Source organism: Mauremys reevesii, linkage group 3 (genome assembly GCF_016161935.1).
Source record: "Mauremys reevesii isolate NIE-2019 linkage group 3, ASM1616193v1, whole genome shotgun sequence".
NCBI lineage: Eukaryota > Metazoa > Chordata > Testudines > Geoemydidae > Mauremys > Mauremys reevesii.
This window is the reverse complement of record NC_052625.1, coordinates 21925328-21949315: the sequence shown is the minus strand read 5'-3', so window position 1 is coordinate 21949315 and position 23988 is coordinate 21925328. Positions and strand designations below refer to the sequence as shown.

At 42.6% G+C, this 23988-nt stretch overlaps 2 protein-coding genes across 9 annotated transcripts in view; one reads left to right on the top strand and one right to left on the bottom strand.

Annotated features, from left to right (window-relative positions):
* The window catches only part of REL (REL proto-oncogene, NF-kB subunit), a 54856-nt gene extending 51667 nt beyond the window's left edge, over positions 1–3189 (top strand). For all 6 annotated transcript variants that reach the window (XM_039531055.1, XM_039531054.1, XM_039531058.1 and 3 more), the window contains one exon: positions 170–3189. In XM_039531055.1, the coding sequence (XP_039386989.1) occupies positions 170–1002 (833 nt within the window). In that variant the 3' untranslated portion in view covers positions 1003–3189. The remainder of the gene's footprint in view (positions 1–169) is intronic.
* Positions 3190–11699: 8510 nt separating this feature from the next.
* PUS10 (pseudouridine synthase 10) overlaps positions 11700–23988 on the bottom strand; it is a 68978-nt gene continuing 56689 nt past the window's right edge. For all 3 annotated transcript variants that reach the window (XM_039532733.1, XM_039532731.1, XM_039532732.1), the window contains 8 exons: positions 22013–22138; positions 19510–19566; positions 18468–18544; positions 18321–18376; positions 18085–18202; positions 16679–16821; positions 15371–15470; positions 11700–11983 (listed from right to left, as the gene is read on the bottom strand). In XM_039532733.1, coding sequence (XP_039388667.1) covers positions 11945–11983; positions 15371–15470; positions 16679–16821; positions 18085–18202; positions 18321–18376; positions 18468–18544; positions 19510–19566; positions 22013–22138 — 716 coding nt within the window. In that variant the 3' untranslated portion in view covers positions 11700–11944. The remainder of the gene's footprint in view (positions 11984–15370; positions 15471–16678; positions 16822–18084; positions 18203–18320; positions 18377–18467; positions 18545–19509; positions 19567–22012; positions 22139–23988) is intronic.

The following is a 23988-nucleotide window of genomic DNA, read 5'->3' as shown; positions in this document are numbered from 1 at the left end:
CCCATGAATCATCCCACTGATGTCAATAGGATTGCATGTGTGCTTAAAGTTAAGCCTGTGCTTAGTGCTTTTGATGTACGACTTTGGCAGGCTTGACTATTTGAATTGCCTGCCATGTTTTTCATTCTTATAATTTCCATGCATTAAGAACTGTGTTTCCTTTTCACAGAACCAAATATGTTTTCTCAAACTGCGATTATGCCGCTGCAGAGAACTCCTGTAAGCACCAGTCAAATTCCGTCTTATTATTCCCCACCCACATGCAATTCAAATCCAATCCCACATCAGCCTACGAATGTGCAGGCCGTGGGACCGGTTAAGCATGATGAAGCTCTTTCTTCATGTTGGCATTCCCTGTGCTCCACTTCATCAAGCAACACAGTTAATACACACCCACAGAACAGTTTTGTGATGGATGCACTTCACCCTAACCCACAGAGCAGCAGTTCTCTCTCAGCTCTTCATGAAAATGTTCTGCACTGGACTGATCAGAAGGATATAAACTACTATCGAGATTTCACCATCACAAATGGTATAGGAGCATCAGCAGTGTCTCAGCAAGACATGCAGAATGTCTCTGATAGCAGCATCATGCATCAGGCTCACACCATAAACGTCACAGCACCCAGCATTGTTAACATGGAGACTGATGACATGGGATGCATGAGCATGAACGTAGAAAAGGCATCATTTAATCAAGTTTTAAACCCAAATGATCACAGGAGGCAAATCCATCAGGCTCCTTCTACCAGTACATCTCTAGCAGCTTCTTGTAGCTCATCTTTTAGTTCACAGTCCAATGCATTTCATTCAGCTGCTTACGGTTTCCTAGACCCTCAAGTTATGAACGAATCAGGGTCACTCAGCAATCTTATTCAGAATAATCAAAATAGTGCTTCCAATAGCCAGTACTATACTGATGGGGGAACCCAAGGTGAAGAAGAGCTTTTTAGTGGCTTTGAAGTCAATTTCGATGGTCTATTTCAGGGCTTCAACCCCTGAGTCTCTGTTTTGCTGTCAGTCTGAAAACCAATTTCTCTAATGGCCAGAGACAGACAATTTATATGTAGTCGAATATTAATACTCATGGTTATGCTGTGGGAGCCTAACTTTTCCTCTCGGAATGTTTGTCAGTGCAACTTATTATGCACGTTTCAGACTATAATTAGGGCAGCTGATCAAAGGTTGATGCCACATTAAAGGTGACATTAGGGAACAGGGTTTGGGAATTTGTACATCAAAATAACCCCATATAATTTTTTTTACATTGTTGGAAAGGGGTAGTGCTAAGTGCTAAAGACCTGTTTCCATGAGCGAGCTTCTGCTGAGCGCAGGAGGTATCTTCAGAGGGGCTACGTTTATATAATTTAAGGGAAAGAAGTAGTTGGAAACGAAACCAGTTGTTGCTCCTTACAAAATTAATATAAATTTGCTAAATAACAAACCAGACAAATCCAGGAATTGTCCTGCTGGTGCACAGCAGTGGCCCATTTAGTCCTCTTAATATTTTCTTCTCACCTGATAGCGCTATCTCAACATTTTTTATATACACGTTTTTATTGCTAAACTTAGCTTATGCACTGATTTTTTTTCACATTTATATGTTCACTCTATTTGCTTAGAAAGCAAATTTATTATTAAAAATGGTAATGACTATGTCATTGTTAGATCTATTTAAAAATACTAGAATGTTCCCTGGAGTTCTTAACTAGTGCAGCTATGGTATGACATGAGTTATTGAACAAAGAAGCAAAACCATTTTGCACTGTTCTCTTGGTATTTTTTTTACTGTAATGTACTGGATGCTTTATGAATGGTAGCATGGGATTGGTACTGTAAGGAATATACTTTTTTGAGTTGCATGTGTTTATTTTGAACTACATAAAATATATTGGGTCAGATCCTCTTACATACACTTCCTTTCTGGTGACTTTGGGCCAACCTAAAACAGCTGAAAGTCCCCTTGCATAGAAGAATCCTGGGTGACATAAACCTCTGTACCACCTACTTCCGGCTCCTGGCATCATAGGGGGAAGGAGAAGGTGTGGCCAAAACATGCTGTGCGCTGGGCATCCAGAGTCATTCCACTCAGTGCTAATTAGGATCCCCCTCTGCACCCTGAATCAGGGGCTATGCCCTGCCCCCTTAGCTCCATAGGTTGTCAAGCATAACTCAAGCACATGTGAGGATCTATTTCTGTATTGTGTGGGGGTTTGGGGTTTTTTTGTTTTTGTTTTTATACCAACAAGTTCTCTAATCAGATTCATTCACTTTTTTAAGCTATTTAAATAGTCTTATCCACTGACAAAGGCATCACTAAACTTTTAAAAACTTGTATAGGTCTAATTACTGTCTGGCAGTCTGACTCCCAGATGCAAAAATAAATAAATTTGATTCAGAGCAATAATTTGAAGGACGTAGGTCAGTGGTTTTCAACCTGTGGTCTGCGGACCTGCAAACTATGTCTAAGGGCTGGTCTTCACTATGGGGAGATCAACGTTGCTGCAGTCGATGCAGCAGGGGTTGATTTAGCGGGTCTAGTAACCCAGGCACGCCACCTCTCTGAGAAGAGTAAGGGAAGTCGACCAGAGAGCGTCTCCCATTAATGCAGCTCAGTGAAGGTCAAAGCTACGTCGACTCCAGCTTTGTTATTCACGTAGCTGGAGTAGTGTAACTTAGGTCAACTTACCCTGGTAGTGAAGACAAGCCCTAAGATTTCCAAAGGGGTCCGCACCTCTATTTGAAATTTTTTAGGGGTCCCACAAATGAAAAAAGGTTGAAAACCACTGGTGTAGGTGATTATGCACCTCCAGTCGTAATGCTCAATACAGGGCAGGTCTGTGTATGTAGTTCTGCAGATTATTTTTAAACTGTATTTATGCAGCTGGAGCAGGGACAGGTGCTTCCTATAAATCTAATATGAGAGGAGCTGCAATGTGCTAGCCTTCAGCATTTTTGTAATAGCTTTAAAATAAATGAAAGGGATCAAACAGCATTTTTTCATGTGATTTGTAGGTGTAATAACCAAACAGAGCATGACTGAGGAAATATAGAGATCAGAATAAAGCTTGAAATATCTGTTCAATCAGTTTCTTTAAAGTTCTCAATTAACATTTTAGTAATTATTTTATTTCAAAAATTCTTGGGTACAATTTTGTTTTATTGTGTATAATTAAATATTTTCATTCACTTCTGTGTTTTCCTTTTTGGCTCCAAGATAAGCTGGCTTTGTGTTTATACTTCATCCCTGTAGACAATTCAAGAACACTGGGGGGTGGGGGGATCTGATCCTAACAGTTATTCAGCCCCTCCAACACTCCTTGACTTAAATGAGGCTACTCATGAGAGGCCCCGAAAGCTTAAATCAGCTCGAGAGACGCTGCTTTTGTTTTGTTCATATTAGGAAATTTGTTTTTAAGGCATTTTCCACAGCTACTGAGTATCGTTGGCTAGTGGGAAGCCTAAAGTGACTTGTACACGAAGAGCATCTCTACATAGTTTTTGCATTGATTGCCTAAATTGGTAGAAAAACAAATTTAGTTAAATCAGCACACCTCCCTAGTGGATAGGCAGTTACACTGGTGTAAAAGTGTTTATTGGTATAGCTACAAATATGAATACCTTTACTAAACCTACCAGTTTAGTTAGATCCATGCAAAAACTCTGTGTAGGCCTAAGGCCTACTTTCTGAAAAATGACTAGTGATATTTTGGGAGGGGCTCAGTTTTTGGGTGTCTCTGACACTTTCAAGAAGCCTGAGTTTCAGAGGGCAGCTGCACAGCTATTGTTTGAAATGTAAGTCCAGGGGACCTTTTCCTTAGAGTAGTGAATAGTAGGGGATTGATGTTCTCTAGATTTACCACATATCACCCACTCTAGCTATTTTAACATACCTTTTTCTTCTGCATTATGGGAGTTGATCCTGCAAATCCTATTCCCACACTAAGTCCTGTTGAGTTAAATGAAACATCACTCAAGTTTAAGGATGCTCAATACTGGGTTTAATATCAGTTTTCTTATTGGCTGCCCTAGTTCCTATGACCTTTGAGGGACAACAGTGCCATTTAGATTCTGAATAGAATAGGAAATCTATTTTCCACATAGCACAGACCCAATTCTAAACAGCTATGTGTTTTGTTAGGAAAGATAAATTTAGGACAGATGGAGGAATGAGTAGTTTTAGTGATGCCTAGAGTTCCTTCCGAGTCGATGTTAATAACTTTTTATATACACTAAGCTGTCTGGCTTTGGGCTGAAATGTTGCAATGTATGAAAACTTTTTTTTAATGGTTTGCATAGTTCTGATCTGATAAGCTTCTATAATAGACTAAATCCTGCTCCCTTTGTTCACACAAGCCATCACTCTTTCAGGTAGTGTCACTGAATTAAGGTAAAGGTGAGTAAATTTTGCCCTGATGTTATTTTTGAATTAAAAGTATAATTTTAGTTCCAGTTCTGCAATGTAAATTAGAAACACACACAGAGACTGAAGGAGAGAAGGGTTTATTTTCTTCTTAAACCTGCAGATTAACAAAGTTGCAAAACAAATTACATTAGCTTTTCAGAATTTTCTTTATATTTTATGTGATCACTTTCACTACACAACCAATGAACATAATCGGATGGTTACATGTATAGGCACCTTAGCTACCAGCTTAGTTTCATGTGCATTATACCCAGAGGTGAAAGTAAGCCGTACCAGTAAGAAGGTGGCCGCTGGTAAGCAGCTGACTGTGTGGGAAGGGGCAGCTGCCCCAGGGCCTGGCGATTTTAAAAGGGTCTAGGGTTCCAGTCGCTGGCGTGGGAGCTCCAGGGTCCAGCAGCAATTTAAAGGGTGCAGGGCTGCTGGCTGCCACTGGTGTGGTAGCGGCAACTGGGAGCCTTGGGCCCTTTAAATTGCTGCTGGAGCCATGGCTGGTGTGGGCTGGGTTGGGCAGTGCTGAAAGGCTGACTAGGGAAGTCTGGCCCTGGCCTCAGCCCCAGCCCTTCTAGGGGCCCAGAGTCCCCCTCCCCCACCTTGCCTAGGACCCTGGCTGCCCTGCGTACTGGTAAGTCCGTTAAGTTACTTTCACCCTTGATTATACCCCAATGCAGATGTATTAAGGAAAGCCTGTCTTGATTCAGGATCTTTGGGAGCTCTGCAGATGCACTGAAGGGAGATTAGACCCTGTATTTTAAAATAGCCCTTACAATCTCATCATCCATCTATACTCTAGCTCTCAACTCCCATAGCACAAGCTATATTAGAGGAATATTGGAGATAATGGTGACCAGAGTGTTTTTCTGTACTAAGACAGCATTAGCAGATTGATCGCTCGCTCTCTTTCTGTTTTGCCTTGTAACAGACAGGAGGGGCTGTTGTGTGATATCTGCTGTCTATTCCTGCTGATTTTTCCCTATAGATTTTTGAATTTAGAAATCATTATCTAGTTCACTTTAATAGGTTCTTTCAAGAAATCAAGACAATTACACTGGGTTTCGCTTTTGTGAATTCAATTTCTTATGTTTTCTATCATTCACGTTGCTTCCTTTCTTAGGCCTGGTCTACACTACGCGTTTATACCGAATTTAGCAGTGTTAAACCGATTTAACGCTGCACCCGTCCACACAACGAAGCCCTTTATATCGATATAAAGGGCTCTTAAAACCGATTTCTGTACTCCTCCCCGACGAGGGGAGTAGCGCTGAAATCGGTATTGCCATGTCGTATTAGGGTTAGCGTGGCCACAATTCGACTGTATTGGCCTCCAGGAGCTATCCCACAGTGCACCATTGTGACCGCTCTGGACAGCAATCTGGAGTCGGATGCACTGGCCAGGTAGACAGGAAAAGCCCCGCAAACTTTTGAATTTCATTTCCTGTTTGCCCAGCTTGGTGAGCTGATGAGCACAGGTGACCACGCAGAGCTCATCAGCACAGGTAACTATGCAGTCTCCTGAGAATCGAAAAAGAGCTCCACCATGGACCGCACAGGAGGTACTGGATCTGATCACTATATGGGGAGAGGATTCCGTGCTAACAGAACTCCGTTCCAAAAGACGAAATGAAAAAACATTTGAAAAAATTTCCAAGGCCATGATGGAGAGAGGCCACAGCAGGGACTCAGTACAGTGCCGTGTTAAAGTTAAGGAGCTCAGACAAGCCTACCAGAAAACCAAAGCAGCAAAGGGAAGGTCCGGGGCAGGGCCGAAAACATGCCGCTTCTACGCTGAGCTGCATGCAATTCTAGGGGGGTCCACCACCACTACCCCACCCCTGTCTGTGGATTCCGAGGTGGGGGTAATCTTAGCCTTGCCTGAGGATTCTGCGGACAGGGAAGATGAGGAGGATGAGCTTGCAGAGAGCACACAGCACTCCATTCTCCCCAACAGCCAGGAGCTTTTTCTCAGCCTAACAGAAGAACCCTCCCAGCCTTCCAAAGCCACTATCCCAGACAATGAAGCCATGGAAGGGACCTCTGGTGAGTGTACCTTTTGTAAATATAAAACATGGTTTAAAAGCAAGCTTTTTTTTTAATGATTAATTTGCCCTGAGGACTTGGGATGCATTCGCGGCCAGTAAAGTTACTGGAAAAGTCTGTTAACATGTCTGGGGATGGAGCAGAAATCCTCCAGGGACAGCTCCATGAAGCTCTCCTGGAGGTACTCCAAAAGCCTTTGCAGAAGGTTTCTGGGCAGGGCAGCCTTATTTCATCCTCCATGGTAGGACACTTGACCACGCCATGCATGTAGCAAGTAATCTGGTATCATTGCTTGACAAAGCCTAGCTGCGTATGGTCCCGGTGTTTGCTGGCATTCAAGCAACATCCGTTCTTTATCTCACTGTGTTATCCTAGGGACAGTGATATTGTTCATGGTAACCTGGTTGAAATACGGGAATTTAATTAAGGGGACAGAGATGGTTGGACTGTTTGCCTATGACTTACAAGAAATCCTTCCCTGCATTTAGCAAAGCGAGGGTGGTGGTGATTGGCGCTGATCTTTTTCGCGTTTGGCTAGCAGGGATCTTCCATGATACCAGCCACATGGTGGGGGCAGAGGTAAAGCGATCATCCCAGAGAATTGGATGGGGCGGTTCTGGTGCTGCACGTTAACAGGAAAGAAGCAGCACTCAATTTGGGAAAGGAGGGTGCTGGATATATGAAGGCTGCAGAAGCTGAAAGACAATGGCTTACCATGGCCGCATGCAAGCCGAATTCTGATGCCCGGACCTGCGTCTGTGATCTCTAACACCAAAGCCGCAGGCACTCAATATTAAGATGCAAAATGTGACCTTGTAGTGAGATCACATGTGCTATGTAAGGTGAATAGTGTTGTTCACCGTGAAAGAGTGTAAGCATTGTTCTGTAAAATGTATCTTTTTAAATACTTCTCTCCCTTTTTTCCCCTCCCTCCTGCAGCTGCAAAATTTTCAAGTCTCCCTCCTCCATCCCGAAGGCTATCTCAGATAAGGCGGCAGGGAAAAAAAGACGCGAGACAAAAATGTTCTTAGAAATCATGGAAGTGACCCGCAATGAAAGAGCTCATCTGAATGAGTGGAAGGACGTGGTATCAAAGTACAGGAAAGATGCCAGTGACCGTGAGGACAGGAGGGACCAACGTGAGGCTAGGAGGGATGAATGTGAGGAGAGGAGAGACGCTCAAGATCTGAGGTGGCGGCAGGAAGATCTGGGGTGTTGGGATGCAACTCTGGGGCTGCTGCATGATCAAACAGACATGCTCCGGCATCTGGTGAAGCGTCAGGAACGGCAGCAGGATCACAGAATGCCGCTGCAGCCCCTGTATAACCGCCCTCACCATGTTCCTTAGCCTCCTCACCCACCAGAGGACTAAGAACGCGTAGGGGGAGGCTCTGTGCACCCGCCTATTCCACCCCAGTGGACAGCCCAACCAAAAGGCTGTCATTTTTTTTAGTGGCCTTTTCTTTCCCTCCTATCCTCCTCCCAAACCCCACCTGGGCTACCTTATCAGTTCTCGCCCTCTTTTTATAATTAATAAAGAATGTGATTTTTAAACGAGAGTGATTTTATTTCCTTAGGAAGCAAGAGGTAATCGAAGGGGGAGGGTGGGTGGCTTACAGGGAATGAGTCAAGCAAGGGGGGGGGGGTTCATCAAGGAGAAACAAACAACAGTCACACCGTACCCTGGCCTGTGATGAAACTGGTTTTCAAAGCTGCTGTAAAGGTCTCCCCCTTACTCTCACAGAGACTGTGGAGCGCACAGCAAGCAGCAATAACAATGGGGACATTGGTTTGGCTGAGGTCTGAGCGAGTCAGTAATGTGCACCAGCGCGCCTTTAAATGGCCAAATGCACATTCTACCACCATTCTGCACTTGCTCAGCCTGTAGTTGAACAACTCCTGACTACTGTCCAGGCTGCCTGTGTATGGCTTCATGAGCCATGGCATCAAGGGGTGGGTTGGGCCCCCCAGGATAACTACAGGCATTTCAACATCCCCAGCTGTTAATTTCTGGTCTGGGAAGTAATTCCCTTTCTGCAACTGTTTAAACAGATTAGTGTTCCTGAAGACGCGAGCATCATGAACCCTTCCTGGCCATCCCACATGGATGTTGGTGAAACGTCCCTTGTGTTCCACCAATGCTTGCAGCACCATGGAAAAGTACCGCTTTCGGTTTATGTACTGGGTGCCTTGGTGCTCCGGTGCCAAGACAGGGATATGGGTTCCATCTATCGCCCCACCACAGTTAGGGAATCCCATTGCAGCAAAGCCATCCACTATGACCTGCACATTTCCCAGTCACAACCTTTCGTAGCAGCAGCTTAATGAGTGCTTTGGCTACTTGCATTACAGCAGCCCCCACAGTAGATTTGCCCGCTCCAAATTGATTCCCGACTGACCGGTAGCTGTCTGGCATTGCAAGCTTCCAGAGGGCTATCGCCACTCGCTTCTCACCTGTGAGGGCTGCTCTCATCTTGGTATGCTGGCGTTTCAGGGCAGGGGAAAGCAAGTCACAAAGTTCCATGAAAGTGCCCTTACGCATGCGAAAGTTTCACAGCCACTGGGAATCGTCCCACACCCACAACACTATGCGGTCCCACCAGTCTCTGCTTGTTTCCCGGGCCCAAAATCGGTGTTCCATAGCTAGAACCCGCCCCATTACCAGCATGATCTCCAAAGCGCAGGGGCCCATGGTTTTAATGTCCTCAACACTCTCATCGCCGCGCTGCCGTCGCTGCCACCTCCTCGACTGGTTTTGCAGGTCCTAGTTCAGCACTGACTGCACGAGAATGCGTGAGGTGTTTACAACGTCCATGATTGCTGTCTTGAGCTGAGCAGGGTCCATGCTTGCTGTGCTATGGCATCTGCACAGTTCAGCCAGGGAAAAAGGCGCAAAACGGTTGTCTGCTACTTGCATGGAGGCAGGGGTGAGGCTGTACCCAGAACCACCTGCGATAATGTTTTTTGCCCTATCAGGCACTGGGATCTCAACCCAGAATTCCAATGGGCAGGGGAGACTGCGGGAACTAAGGGATAGCTACCCACAGTGCAACACTCCGGAAATCGACACTAGCCTCGGTACATGGACGCACACCACCAAATTAATGTGCTTAGTGTGGCCACGTGTAATTGACTTTATACAATGTTTTAAAAAACCAGTTTCTGTAAAATCGGAATAATCCCATAGTGTAGACATACCCTTAGTGTTAGATAATTATCTGTGTGGACAGTTACAAAGTCAACTATTGCTGGAAGCATTTGCTCATAGTTACTTTTATATTAGAAACAAAACCTGTCGTCTAAATTGTGCCTCTGATTCTAGAAAGAAACAGGAATATACTTTTGAACTCCTGCATCCATGGTTACGTGTTGGAGATAGTGGAGAAGAGGAACTAATTTAAGGTGTCTTAAATGAGCACTGACATCCAATCATGGGCAAAGAGGAAGAATTACTATGAATATTCCAGACAAGCTCCTCAGACCTTTCTTGACAATAGAACTATGCCAACTTACAGACTCTGAGGCCTGGCCCTACACTGGAAGCTGACATGCTGTGCCACGCTGAAATCTTTAAGGGTAACTTTCCTGACCCTAGCAGTGGATACAGTCCACCCAACTGTTCATCCCACCACCACCACATAAATAGCAGTATGTCTTGCACAATACCTGACATATTTCTGAAACACTTTAAGAAAAAGCCTCTAATAATCCCCTCAATTTCTTCCTGAATATGTATTATTCATCTCTTTTTTGTGCTTCATAGGCACAGAAACAGCTCTATGATGCACTCACTCAGTCTTGATTTTATCAAACAGCAAGACGTGTTTTAAGGAAGTCCTCAATTTCTGATTTGAGTTACAACTGTGAGGCCATTTCACATTCACATATTAAAGTGGGGGGCTCATTAATTTATACACAAGTTTTCATATGCTTCTATATACTTCAGCTACAGTGACAAATCTGGGCCTTGTGATTCACCACTGGCAATGCAGACATAAAATGTTTTTGCTGACATAAAAATGCCAGAAAACCATATACACTACAGCCTCACCATTCCTACTGCTGGTAGAGGCATATGGGTAGTGAATTAGCTGTCTTGCTGTAGATTAGGCCCTTTGTCTACTTCATGCTAAAATTCTATCATGACTTAGAACTTTTTATCTGTCTTGCACTTTTTGTACAGGAAGTGGGATGTGGTATAAACCTGCAACTCTTTATCCTGCCACGCAAAATGTAGCACAAACATATGGCCACTTTTACAGCTCTTTCACAGAGGAACTTGGACCTGCCAGTATTATGCCTAAGAAGTAGCTCACTAAAATAAAATTAATCAATGACCAGTGTAAGCATAGCCTAGGGATGATAAAAAATCCATTAAAACACTTTTTCTGATGGAAAATTGAGTTTTCAACTAGATCAAATTTAAAAAAAAAAATTAGCTACTTTCTGTTGGAATTTTCAACTTTTGTCAAGAAAACCCCCAACATGTTTGATAGTCAGCCAAAACCCCAAATATTTCTTTTCAGTAATGCCACTATGGTACATCAAAGAGCTGTGGTTCAGGCACCTCTCGTCCCCACTCTCCTTCATGTGGTGGATTCCCCAGCCAGACTACATCTCTCATGCTGCACAGGGGGGCTCAGCAAGAGGGGAGATATGGAACATGTAGGCTGGTCAGGGACCCGGGCCAACAGGAGATAACAGGAGTTTCTGAATTTCTGGGTATAAAGTTTTCAGCCGCCCCCTGCAATAATCAAAATCTAACCAGCACTTGTACATATATGGGGAAAATATTGTAGGACAGATTCTGCTGCCCCTACTCATGTTGAGCAGTACCTCACTCCAGGAGTAGTCCCATTGATTTCACAATTCCAGATTAACAAGATACAATTGATTTCTTATGGTCTGATCCTGACAATCCTCATGAATAGTCTTTGGTGTACTTAGAATCAGGCTTTTAGACTGCTGCTCTGGGAAGTGGTACAAACATCTAGATAAGAAGATTATGCTTATGGTATCTGCTACAAACATCCACATTTTTTTTTCTGGTTGGGAACAAAATTAGATGATATATGGTATGTGGGGTTTGAGGGAGGGGAACTTCTCTTTTCAATCAAAGGGTTTCAAACAGTATTCAGGAAAGCATATTTGGTATATCTTGCAAAGATCAGGGTTTGGACATCTCTCTAAATAATTTTTTTCAAAAGAAACCATTTACTGCTGTTAATACAGCTGCCTGTCAGAGACCCCTTTACATGGGACAGTAATTTATTTACAATAAGGCTGCAAATTAATTGAACAAACATCAACTGATCCTGAGTTTTTAAGCCAATTAAAAAAACCTGACAGATCAACATGATCCAAATGTTCAACAGAAATATTTTGCAGGGGATAAACAAGTTATCATACGGTGCACAGTTCAATTTGTTGTCAGCTCCTGATAAGAGAGTCAAGTCACTCTTCCTCTTCCCAGCTTGAAAGACTCTAATCATTCAGGGTTGGAGGCCAATCAACATCAACAGACTAAAAGAGAAGGGGGGTGGGGGTGGAAAGCAAAATCACTAGATCAGGAGAGCTGGTGTTTTAGAAAAGACTTGCCACTAGTGCTTTCTGCATATTAACAAAAGAATAACTTTCATACAAAAGGGGAACAAATTATTAAAAAGACATGGCAAAACAGCATAGCACAAGAGAAAGATGGAGTGAGCTAGGACACAGTGGCATGGGGTATCTGCATTTCTCTGGTGGCCCATACACATTTCTGCACAGTGTAAGATTGCATTTTCAAAAAGCTTTTAACCTTTTCAGTTTACACTAGGCTTTTCCAAGTGTGACCTAATGCAGTGATGTTGGTCTGAGGTTGCAGCCAGCCAGCTCTAAACAGTATTTCAGGCTGATTAGGGTGAGTTAAATGTGATTAATAACTATTGTTATTGCTGATCAATACAGCAGAAACATCCAGGTATTATGGGATTGAGGATGGCGTTTGGAACTGTGGGCAGAGTTTGAGTAAGGTCTGATCACTCCCCAAATATGACTCCTCATCATGTATAGTTCATTCAAAAATTAAGATGGCTGATTTTATGTAGGTCAGATGATTAAGTCGTCATTACTTCTGGTCAAAATGCACAAATCATATTTGACACATACTTTATTAGCAGCAAGTCTAACAATTAATGGAATCTGGATTATCTTTCTCCCCTGGCCTCACAGAGGCCCCAGGGCCAATTCCCTTTGGGTGTAAACTTGTTGCCAGCTTATTCCTGAGGCAGCACATCCGTCACTAATGAAGCATCAGGCATTCGTCAAGTAGGGGTCACAATGATGGCACATTAAACACTCTGGCTTCAAGATTGCCTAAATTAATCATACCTACTCCTTACCTAATCTACATCTTCATAAAAAGATTAGGTTCTTGGGCTAGGCTAAAATCCATTATGAGTAAAATGACTAATTATTTTCAAGTCCCCAGACATCATTCATAGTTGTGTGCAATAATTGCACTGACACCATTCAGCGTGAGAGCAATGCTTATCAACTGCAGTCTAGCACTAGTTGCTCATGTTCAGCAGTTGTCTTTGTAGGCTCCTTCTCCTCACCTCTTCCCCTTTCCAGGGATACAGTTAGCAAAGATAAAACCCTGATGCTGGCTGTTTCACATTAAAAAAAAAAAGTATTAAACTGCAGCCATTTGTTTAAATATTAAACCCAAGCCTATGCTGTTCTCTGCAGTTAAAAATATGAGGAAAGCAGAATCCCCACAGCATCAATAATTTTTTACAATTATATTTCAGCAATTCCATTCGAAATTCCAGAAACTAAATAACTTATTTTAGTCCATCGTTTTCTTAAGTAAATCACTATATTTTAAAATATATGTAGTCAGATGACAATACTGATTACGACAGTAGAATTAAACATTGGTAGCACGTGTGCAGTTCCTCAAACGTAGATGGGTGAAATCCTGGCCACGCTGCAAGCCAAACTCCTACCGATTTCAATGACGCCAGGAATTCATTTATTATTTAAAGGATTTGTAATTGCGATTCCAAACAGACAACTCTGTGTGTTTATTCTGTGATAGAGGCTTAAGAATTTAGGATCCGATAACTTAAGTCATTTTCTATTTCCTTCTTTTTTATTATGAAATTAGTGATCATGCCTGGTTTTTAATACTTGCAAAATCTTCCCTTCATCCTAAGATCTAGTAGAGCCAGGGCAAGCAAGTGTGAAAAATCGGGATGGGGGTGGGGGATGATAGGAGCCTATATAAGAAAAAGCCCCAAATATTGGGACTTGTCCCTATAAAACTGGAACATCTGGTCACCCTAGGTACAGCCCAGACTTCCTCCCATACTCTGCCCTACCAATATGTCTAACTCCTGATTTGCAGGGACCATCTTTTGGTACAAGAAAAATTTAGTCTTCATGCCCATTTGCTATCAGGGGTAATGAGACTGTAATATGGATAGGTGTCAATTAGAAACCAAGCTGAGGCTACCAGCAAGCAGTCAGATGTTATCCAGCATTGCATTTGAATCAGTGGCACTGATACGAAAGGTTACATTGCTCTTATTTCTGATCCAGCCCCACTTCTCAGAAGTTCTGTTAAAGGGAGAGGGTGTGGTATGCATAATATGCAGAGCAAAACTCCCTATTGCTAAACTACACTCCACCATGCACTGCTGGACATTAGAAAGCCAGAGTTTAAATAAGCACGATATATCCAGGAGACCCTTCCTCAGGTAAGCAGATTCCTGCTCCCGTAGTGAGCCCCGAAGACGTCAGTGAAGGACGTCTATGACATCATCGGATTATATGGCTCAATGATGTGTTTAAATTTTTAACGATTATTTTGTATTAACATCATATTTGGCATTAATGGTAGTAAGGATTGTTAATTAGGCCAAAGCAAGAAAGTTTATACATACAGTTTACAGGCTTGTCTACACAAGGCATAATTCCAGAATAGCTATCCTGATCAATTCCATACGTGGATGCTCTTATTTTGGAATAAAACTGCCTTATTCCACAGGAGCGTAATCCATTTTGCAATAGTTAATCTGCTTAAAATTCATACTGTACCTTATTCTGGATTATTTTTCATGTGTAGACAAATCCTTACAAATGCAACTGCTTTGCTGACCTCAAGATAGGATATATTACAGCAGTGGCCAAACTTATTGACCCTCCGAGCTGCATATGACAATCTTCAAAAGTTCGAGAGCCAGGGTGCGCCTGCTGGGGCTCTGGGCTTCCCCACTCCCTACAGGACTGTCTCGGGGCTTCGGCACCCAAGGAGGTGCCTTCCAGGGCTCGGGGCTGAAGCCCCATCCTGCTGAAATCCCGAGCCCCGGCAGGCTGAATCCCCAAGACCTTCCTCTTTGCTGGGCAGAAGCCAGAAGCAATGTGGGGGGACAGGATGTGGGGTCCTGTCCACCCGCCCCCGATTTTTGCCAAGTGTTGCTGGCCCCACTTGGTCACATGGTGCTGCCCTGCCCCTCCTTGCATAGCAGCTGCTGGAGCCAGCAAGCTGGGAGCTGTGGCTGGCTGTGGGGAGAGCAGCGGCCTCTCCCTGCAGCTCCCAGCTGTTTGCTACTGTCTCTCCACACAGAGCTAACACTTGGGAGCTGCAGGGGGGGGCATGATTCAAGCTGTTCGGGGGGCCAACCTTTAAATTGTGCCCTCACACTCTCAGCAGGCATCAGTCATCTCTGGCAGAAGCCCCTATCCCCACCACCATGATGCAGGGCAGTAGCCCTAAGCTCTCCCCCCACACCAGTCTGGTAGGTGGAGAATGGGGATCCATGGGGGGAGGGCGACTCTGTGAGCCACACTTTAACTATAAAAGAGCCACATGTGGCTCGCGAGCCACAGTTTGGCCACCCAGATATATTATGAACAGTTTACCTCTACATCCAGCTCCAGAATGTCAGCAGTTCTCTTAAGTAGGAAGCCAATATTGGGTTTTGTTCTTCCAAAATCTCCATGTACAAACTCTTTAATGTAACTAGATCTTGCTTAAGGAAAAGTGCGTGTGGGCCTTGAGTGACTGAAGCTGATTAATGAAGAAAGGTGAAAAGGATATGGCAAAAAACACAAAGCAGAAATACCAAAATCTATTTCTGTTCCTGATCACAATCCATGCTTTTGTTTGTTTTAAACTGGGTAGTGACATTTTACTAAATTCTAAACCTGTTACAGTAAGTAGCAACAACCGATACTATATACCAATAGTCAGTCATTAGAATGGTTTCATTTTAAAAATGTTATATAACTATTTCTCAGATAATAAATGAGTGAGTCATACTGCTAACTTTTCTTAATCAGACTCTTAGAACCTAAGTATTAGGCAAATATTAAAACAAAACCAAATACATTTAACCGAGGATCTAACAAACTCAGAAATATAAATTAATTACATATCTTGAACCTCCCTCACGCCCTCCACTGCATCTAGAGAATGAAACACATTTCTCCTGATTCAATGGAAGCTGGAATAAGACTCTTGGTATGTTTATTCACGCAGTTTTGGAGGCCCATATAAGAACTAGAATCAAGAGGATGGATTAAAAAGTGTTTTTCAGGCAAAACTGAGAATTTCTTAACACATCCACTCAGAACACACAGCAAGTGTATAATGCTACTAGCCAAATCAATCTGAAAAGTACTATTGACCATGTCTGATACTTATCTTCAATACTGAGAGGTTTTACTTAAAAAAACAAAAAACAAAAAACTGAGTGCTTATACTACAGATGCAGAGCCAAATGCTGCCCTCCAAACACCACTGAAGACTTCTGTGGAAATACAGGCAAAAAACCTCAGCAATTGGCACAGATCTTTATCCCAATCTAGAATATGCCAAAGGCTTGCAACACTCCATTTTTAAATTACAGATAAATAAAGGGCCTGAAATCTGTGTATATCTATACATTTGTTGCTCTCCTGTACCTTGAAAATAATTAGGGACATCTTTTGTTACTAAGCAAAACAATGTATACCAATTGCATTTCTGAGCTTGTAACTTGTACATGTTTCAGCTCAAGGCAAACTTGAGAAAAAACCCTTAAAACCCAATGTATGAACTGTTGAAAAATCAGGGGCTTATAATGCAAACAGACTACACTAGCACTTGCAAAAGAAAACACTGCCTGTATGACCACGGTAACAATGCACTGGTTCTAAAATTTATCATGCAGTAAGTCTAAAGGATACGTCCCTGCCTGAGTTTTCAGATGCAGGCGAAAGTGATGGTCATCTATGTACTCGGATTTCATGGTGTGAATGACACGAGATCTTACAGCTAAAGGCCTTCTATGAAGAACCCGCAGAGGTGTTTTTTGATCAATCTTTAATTCCTTTTGGAAAATTTAAAACAAAGAACTGTCCAACACAGAGCACACACAAAATTAACACATATATAGCTTTTTCTTTTCATATAAGACTACTTTTTAATAATATATTCTGGTAGTTGAAGGATCTTCTGAGAAGTGTTTCTTCTTTAAGTCTTCCTCCGAGTATATCAAAGAAAAAAGGGGGCAACTATCTTTTAAAGTCTTATTGGGAAGGCCTCATGCGGATACAAGCTAGTGGAACCACAAATGCAGAGGCATAATAACCTTGAAATCTCCATAGTCTCTTGCTGGAATAACTCCAGGATTTACAAACTCAATGAGCGCCTCAGGGCACTCTAAAAAAAATTAAAGGCTTTTGTCTAAACTGCATCCAACTCTCTACAAATAAGAATTAGAAAGCAGAGATGAGACGACCAAAGATTTAATCACATTTCTTTAAAGAGCTTTTCTCTACAAAAAGAGGCATTGATTTGCAAAGCATCTTTTTCTAGTGTGATAAAAAAAATGTTGAGCACCAATTGTCCTCATGCATTTTACTACTTCAAGCCAAAACACACACAACTTTGGAGTAAAGACTAAGTAACAGTAGTCTCTACTTGAGAATGCTCTTGCTATCAGACTCTTAGGCCAATGTTCCAACACTACAAAACCAGAACATAGAACTGGGCAGTCTACCAGCCAGCCTATCTCAACACAACGTGTCTCACTGACTGACACTTGGGACAGTCTATATTCTACCACTGCAGTCTCTTCACTTCAAATACTTGTGTCAGACCTTTGGTTTCCATGATTTTGCACAGCCAGCTGAATGTGGATTTATTTGCTGCGACTGTCCCCAAAGTGACTTTGACTGGAGCTGGACAGAACAAGAAGCTAACGCTGCTAGTTCTGCTTTAACCTGCTCCTCTGTTTTGCTCGTCTACCCTTAGCAATGTTGAGATGGCATGAAGGGTCCTTGGGGAGAGAGATTTCCACCTCCAAAAGCACTTTGTGCTGTCTGATAATTGGCACAACACCTGCCTCCGATAGGCTAATAACTGGTTATCCTGGGAGAAGGAGAAGCACAGCAACAGTTACTGTGTAGTAGGAAAGATTAGACTTAACAGCATAAGAGGAATGGCAAATGGGAGAGTGGATACAATCAGCCCTAGAATAAAGGGTGCGAGAACCCATGATCAATGAAACACAGTGAGAGAGAAAAAGAGAGACACATGCACTACCTACCAAGAGGCAGGTGCTCTATAAAAGCAAGAAAAATACAGATACCTTCATATCATCTAGAAGTGCAATATCTTCCTTCTGTATTGCTTTGTCTGTCCATATTAAGGCACTGTAGGTCTTTGTCTTTTCCTCCTCACCTTCTTTCATATGTCCAATTGCCTCTCTAAACAAAAGAAACGAATCACGCATAAGCATAACTACACAGTTGTATAAATGAAGATGTTTGCAGAATTCCCAAAGCATCGTTCTGAAATCCCTTGCCAGAGACAGTAAATACTGACCTGGTGACAAGCTGTAAATCTCGAACTTTTATTTTGTCTGAAGAGTTATTAATTTTCTGTGATGTCAGAAAAGGAATTAGTTAGCAAAGCTGCCCTGTTACAAAAGTACATGTGCTTTATGATTTTCATGAAGTGCAAATGATTTACCTGCTGAAGCTCCTTCATTTCCATGGCAGTAAAATGTATTCTATGAGGATTCACAAGCTCAATTGCAAAGGGCCTTCCTGGCAACATGCATAGAGTCATAAAACATAAAAACATGTTGTTCTAAATTAATGTTTGGATTTATGCATTAAGGTCGGAAGGTGTGAAAAATGTGTCTACTCTTATGCACATACATATGGGGTTTGAGGTTTTCAGAGACATGGCCATCAAATGGAAGGAAAGAAACAAGGGACATTTTTTGGCTACTAAACCTAAGTATTATCAGTAAGTGCAAATTACTGCTTCCCAGAAGACATCTTGTACAAGTCTGTGCTAATTAAAAAATAAAATAAGAAAAAAGTTAATTAGCTTATTTTCTGTCACCTACAGCAATGCCCAGGTGCAAGATGACGTTAAATCCAGCTCCCTTAACTAAACATCTGTTGAAATGGCTGCACTTTCTGTGCTCTGGGCCAGCGCTGATCCCAGGATATGCAATGCCTGGAATTACACCACAAATTAGCCAGCGTCTGGTACACCTCATTATTGATTTTTACTCTTTTTGCTACAGTTGTTTCAGTGTAGCTGAAAGCTACTGGAAGTATTAGCATAGCTGATTAAAGAAGCTACATCCAGAAAGTGAAATCATCATCTTGAAAGAGCAACAGGCATTTTTCTAACTAAAAGATGCAAAACAGAATTACATAACAGAAAACAATATATTTATTAATGTGACATAAATGGATTAAAATTAGGAAATGCAAGATAGAATATTTATAACAAGCTATGGATTTCTAAATGTTTGTATTTGTTCAGTCAAGAAGATTATGGTGAGGTCTATTCTCTCACAGAGTTCTTTTTATGAAATAATGTCTGTCTGTGTCTCTAAATAAATACGTCGGTAAAATTATTGAGAGAATGTTTCAAAGTAGGATTTGTGTCACAAGCTAGCTTCCCATTTACAAAGAACAAAATATGTCTGAGTAGCTCCAAGACACCATTTTGTTCAGTTTATGCCTTTAATGAAGGGACATTCCAACCTTACCGCTGCCTAGCGTTCTCACATCCACATCTTCTCTTCCCGAGGATGAAAAATTAAAACCTTTAAAAACAAATATGAACAGAAAATGAGAGATTTTACCTTTACATTTTTTAATCAATCTAAAGCTTGTTTGTAGAAAAAGAATAACTGTTTAAATTGATTTTAAAATGTAGTCTGCACTCTATTTTAACAAAACTGGAGACAGTCACTGTCTCATCCCTCAGACACTTCCTAGTTCCTCTGCCTGAATGAGGGACATCACAACCTTGAGAAAGTTTGAAAGAGCAGTTTAATCCTACAAGGAATCCCACTTGCTGCTAATCCCTACTCCTTTTCTTACCCACATGGAGTTAAATACCTAAAGGTTGTGATTAAACTCAGTCTGAGACTCCAGCCTTTTGTTGTCCCCTCACGCTGTGACTCTTATCCTGAACACACTCATGAGTTCCCAAGATTTCAGCAAGATTCCTCACCTCTGAAGCTATTTGGCTGTTAGCCATACACTTGGCCAGAAGGAGAAGGGAACTTCAGGTGTCACCTGCAAGAATAGACTTATTTTTTCTCTCTCAAGATATGGTAAGGATTAGATTGGTACTTAGCGTCCTACCTCTGACTCCTTCCCCAGTTAATCTGCCCCAGGAGCTGTCATACCTCCATCCCTCCAAGGAAGAACATGGAAAAAATTCGCACTCTGGCTATGACAGTAGCTTTGTGGAGCTGTCTCAAGAGAACCCTGGAGGCTACACAAACTGGACACCTCTCTTCATTGTGTATGGGGTTTCCTCAGCTTCCACTGCCAGGTGAGTGAGGGACAGAAGCAGTGAGGTCTACCCAGCCATTTCCATCAACCATTGGGGTACTTACTGGTTCTATCAGGTCACTAACCACATCAGCAGCAGAAATGGGAAAGTGATCCCTTGCTTGAGTTCAGCAAGCTACCAGTTGGAGCAGACCTTCATACCTTTTCTCACCATTAATGTACAAACCGGTGTGGATAGCAGCTGTGGGAGTTCTGCATGCCAAAATCAGGTGCCTCTCAGTACCTTCTCTAATAGTATGCTGTGATTACTACTTTGGGATTTTCCCAGTGTCCAGTCTGACATATACAACTGCGGGGGGAAAGGAATTCTGCTAATTTTGAATTAAATTTGTCCTTGTAGCTAATGGTCACTATCGCTGAGTCTGGGGGCCAAGAAATGGACAATAAGCACCCCCGCCCTACAGGTAAACTCCTATTTAGTTGATTAGTGTTTAGACAGTTGATCTCTATGCACAGCAGAAAGGCAGTGTAACAAGACCAAGGGAAAAGGGTCAAGGTAGGTATTCTGGAACGCCTGAGACAGAAGCAATTAATAACAAGGCTTTCCAGCTGGGAGTATGAGGATCTGCAGCTCTAGAACCTGCTGCATGCACACCACCTCCACACAGCTCTGGCAGAGCATCAGTCAACAGGCTGAGCGCCTTGCAGGCCCAAGCACCACAGGATGTGCTGCCCACAGAGGGCCTAATTGGCAGTGCTTCCAGGGTCCCGGTGCAATAGTTAAGCCTGGAGGAGACACCAAGAATCTGTCTGTGCAACTAGGTGGATCCTCAGCCAGCTGCTACGACAGACCCTGCTCCTTCATCTTCCTCTGATTCCTGGCTTCTGACTCCGGGCTGCGACCCTTTGGCTCCAGCTCAACCCGCAAGATCTGACTCCACACACTAGGCTTGACCGCTCACGCCCCAACCATGCCTGGGATTTAAGCCCCACTCACCACTGGATGAGTACATCCACACTTCACTTTCACACTGCAATAGTCAAAGGATAAGATTATAAACCTATATGTTATTAATCTTTTTAGCATTTTTTAATTGTTAAATAGTGTCTTCTGTAATGAGCATTCATTTATAAATTGTTAAGGAAGAGGTGTAGGAGTTAAAACTGACTACCATACATGCTGGACCTACTGGCACTACAGGCTCAGCTGCAGAACTATTTGAAAAGGGTAATACTATACAAAATAAAGCAAGCATTCAATTATTTAATGATCAGGCATAACATAGGCCAGTGGTCCCCAACCTTTTTGGCTGGCGGGTGCCAGCCAAAGGACCACTGCGGTGGTGGAGCACCTGCCGAAATGCCGCCGAATTTCGGCGGCGACGCCTCTCGATGATGTCACTTGTCGACGGCAAGCGGTGTCAGCGAGAGGCGTCCCTGCTGAAATGCCGCTGAAATTCAGCGGCATTTCGGTGGGTACTCTCCCAGGGGCCAGGACGTGGGCGCATTAAGATGGTGCCTGCGGGCACTGCGTTGGGGACCACTGACATAGGCTATGGAAGGACCAGCCTTGGCTTGCAGAGACAGCTGAAAAGGATGAGAGAGTAGTTCTCTCTCCATGTGCATTCAATTTGCCTGTCTATTGAGGCTGGTAACCAATGGGCCAGTTGTGGGAGTTGTTTTCAGGATGTGTAAGAAAAATTAACCCAAGTACTATGAATTATATATACAATACTGAACACTCACTATCTGCTTTAAACGCTGTCATTAGGTGCTCTGAAATCAGCTCTTCCACTGAAGACTCCAGCTTTCGCTCTCCATCTATAATCCAGGGAGTTTGTGGTAAATTCCTTGAATATTTATTGTACCTTCCTGTCAATAAAACAAGTATGTTACCATTAATTCATCCAACACAGTGGTTCTCAACCCCCAGCTGTGGCCCATGTGACATCCTCAGTGCCATACAGGTAGTATACATATTGTGTGGATGTGGCCCACATAACACACAGAGTGCGGTATATGTGGCCCACAATGGTAAATAGGGTGAGAACCACTGAGCTCGCATAATGGACTGGTGCTTTGAATTCTAGTGTTTCATAGCACATTTTACCTAGTCTTACAGGGGTGTTGGAAAGATAAATTCTCATGTTTGTTAATAATAATTTACATACTATGGGGAGAGCACAACAGGAAGGCTCAGGAGGAAATTAAGAATGTTGTACTCAGTGCAGGGTTTGGATGATATATGTTAAATAAAGTGGGGTCCACAACTGAAAAAGGGGGGGGTAAAAGGAAATATCAAATAACTTCTCATTCACTGAATGAGGCAGGGGCCCTGTGTTAGCAATAATATACAATTATGTAATTAAAGGTTGTATGATAATACACCTGCTCCAGGGGGCCAAATTAAGGCTCCACAGCAATCTTAATTCTGGAATTTTTGAGTACTTGACTTTGTCACCTTATTGTTCTTTTTAACATAGTTTGTTGGATGTATGTAGTGTATGTATTCCTGCATCATATCACATTTCTCTTCCTTTTTCTTTAAATGAAATAAAATGCGAAAACCAATGCTAATACATTGTTACGGCTGATATTTTACATCTTATGGATAGGAAATTCAAATGTAGGGATTCTCCAGCAACTGTAACTCAGCAGTATTGCACACCCATATTAAATCATTAAAATTAACACTATGTACTAAATACTACACAGGCACAAAGGAATCTCAAATTATAGTTGCAATGGAGATCACAATTTTGAATTTCTGATTTCTGTGCATAAAAAAAATAGAGATAGGAAAACACTAAATCAGAGCTGTTCTCTCCATTCTGATAGCTGTTATGTGCCAGAGAGGTCACAGTTAGAGCTGGTTAGAACATCATTTCATTAAAGCCAAAATGTTTCAGGGATGGGTTCGGTCACAGAGATCCCCTTGGGACTGTCACATAACGTGCTGGAATTACCTCTGAGCCCGTTTTCCACTGCCAGCTTGGGACTCCAGAACCCTGTCTTGTTGAGCCAGACATGCTAGTCTGCTGCAACACAGACCCAGGTCTGGTCCATGCCCCAAAGCTGCCGACTTTAACCAAAAACTGCTCAGCAAGTCACCTGTCTTCAGCATCCAGACACCCAGCTCCCAAAGGGATCCAAATCCCAAATAAATCCATTTTACTCTGTATAAAGCTTATACAGGGTAAACTCATAAATTGTCTGCCCTCTAGAACACTGAAAGATATGCACAGCTGTTTGCTCCCCCGGGTATTAATCACTTACTCTGGGTTTACTAATAAACAAAAATGATTTTATTAAGTATAAAAAAGTAGGATTTATGTGGTTTCAAGTAATAACAGACAGAACAAAGCAAATTACCAAGCAAAATAAAACAAAACATGCAAGTCTAAGCCTAATACCTTTAAGAAACTGAATACATGTAAATCTCACCCTCAGAAATGTTCCAATAAGCTTCTTTCACAGACTAGACTCCTCCTTAGTCTGGGCCCAATGCTTTCCCCTGGTACAGTTCTTGTTAGTTCCAGCTCAGGTGGCAAGTAGGGGATTTCTCATGACTGGCAACCTCTTTGTCCTGCTCCACCCCCTTTTATAGCTTTGGCACAAGGCGGGAATCCTGTGTCTCTCTGGGTCCCCACCCCTTCTTCTAAATGGAAAAGCACCAGGTTTAAGATGGATTCCAGTACCAGGTGATATGGTCACATTTCCTG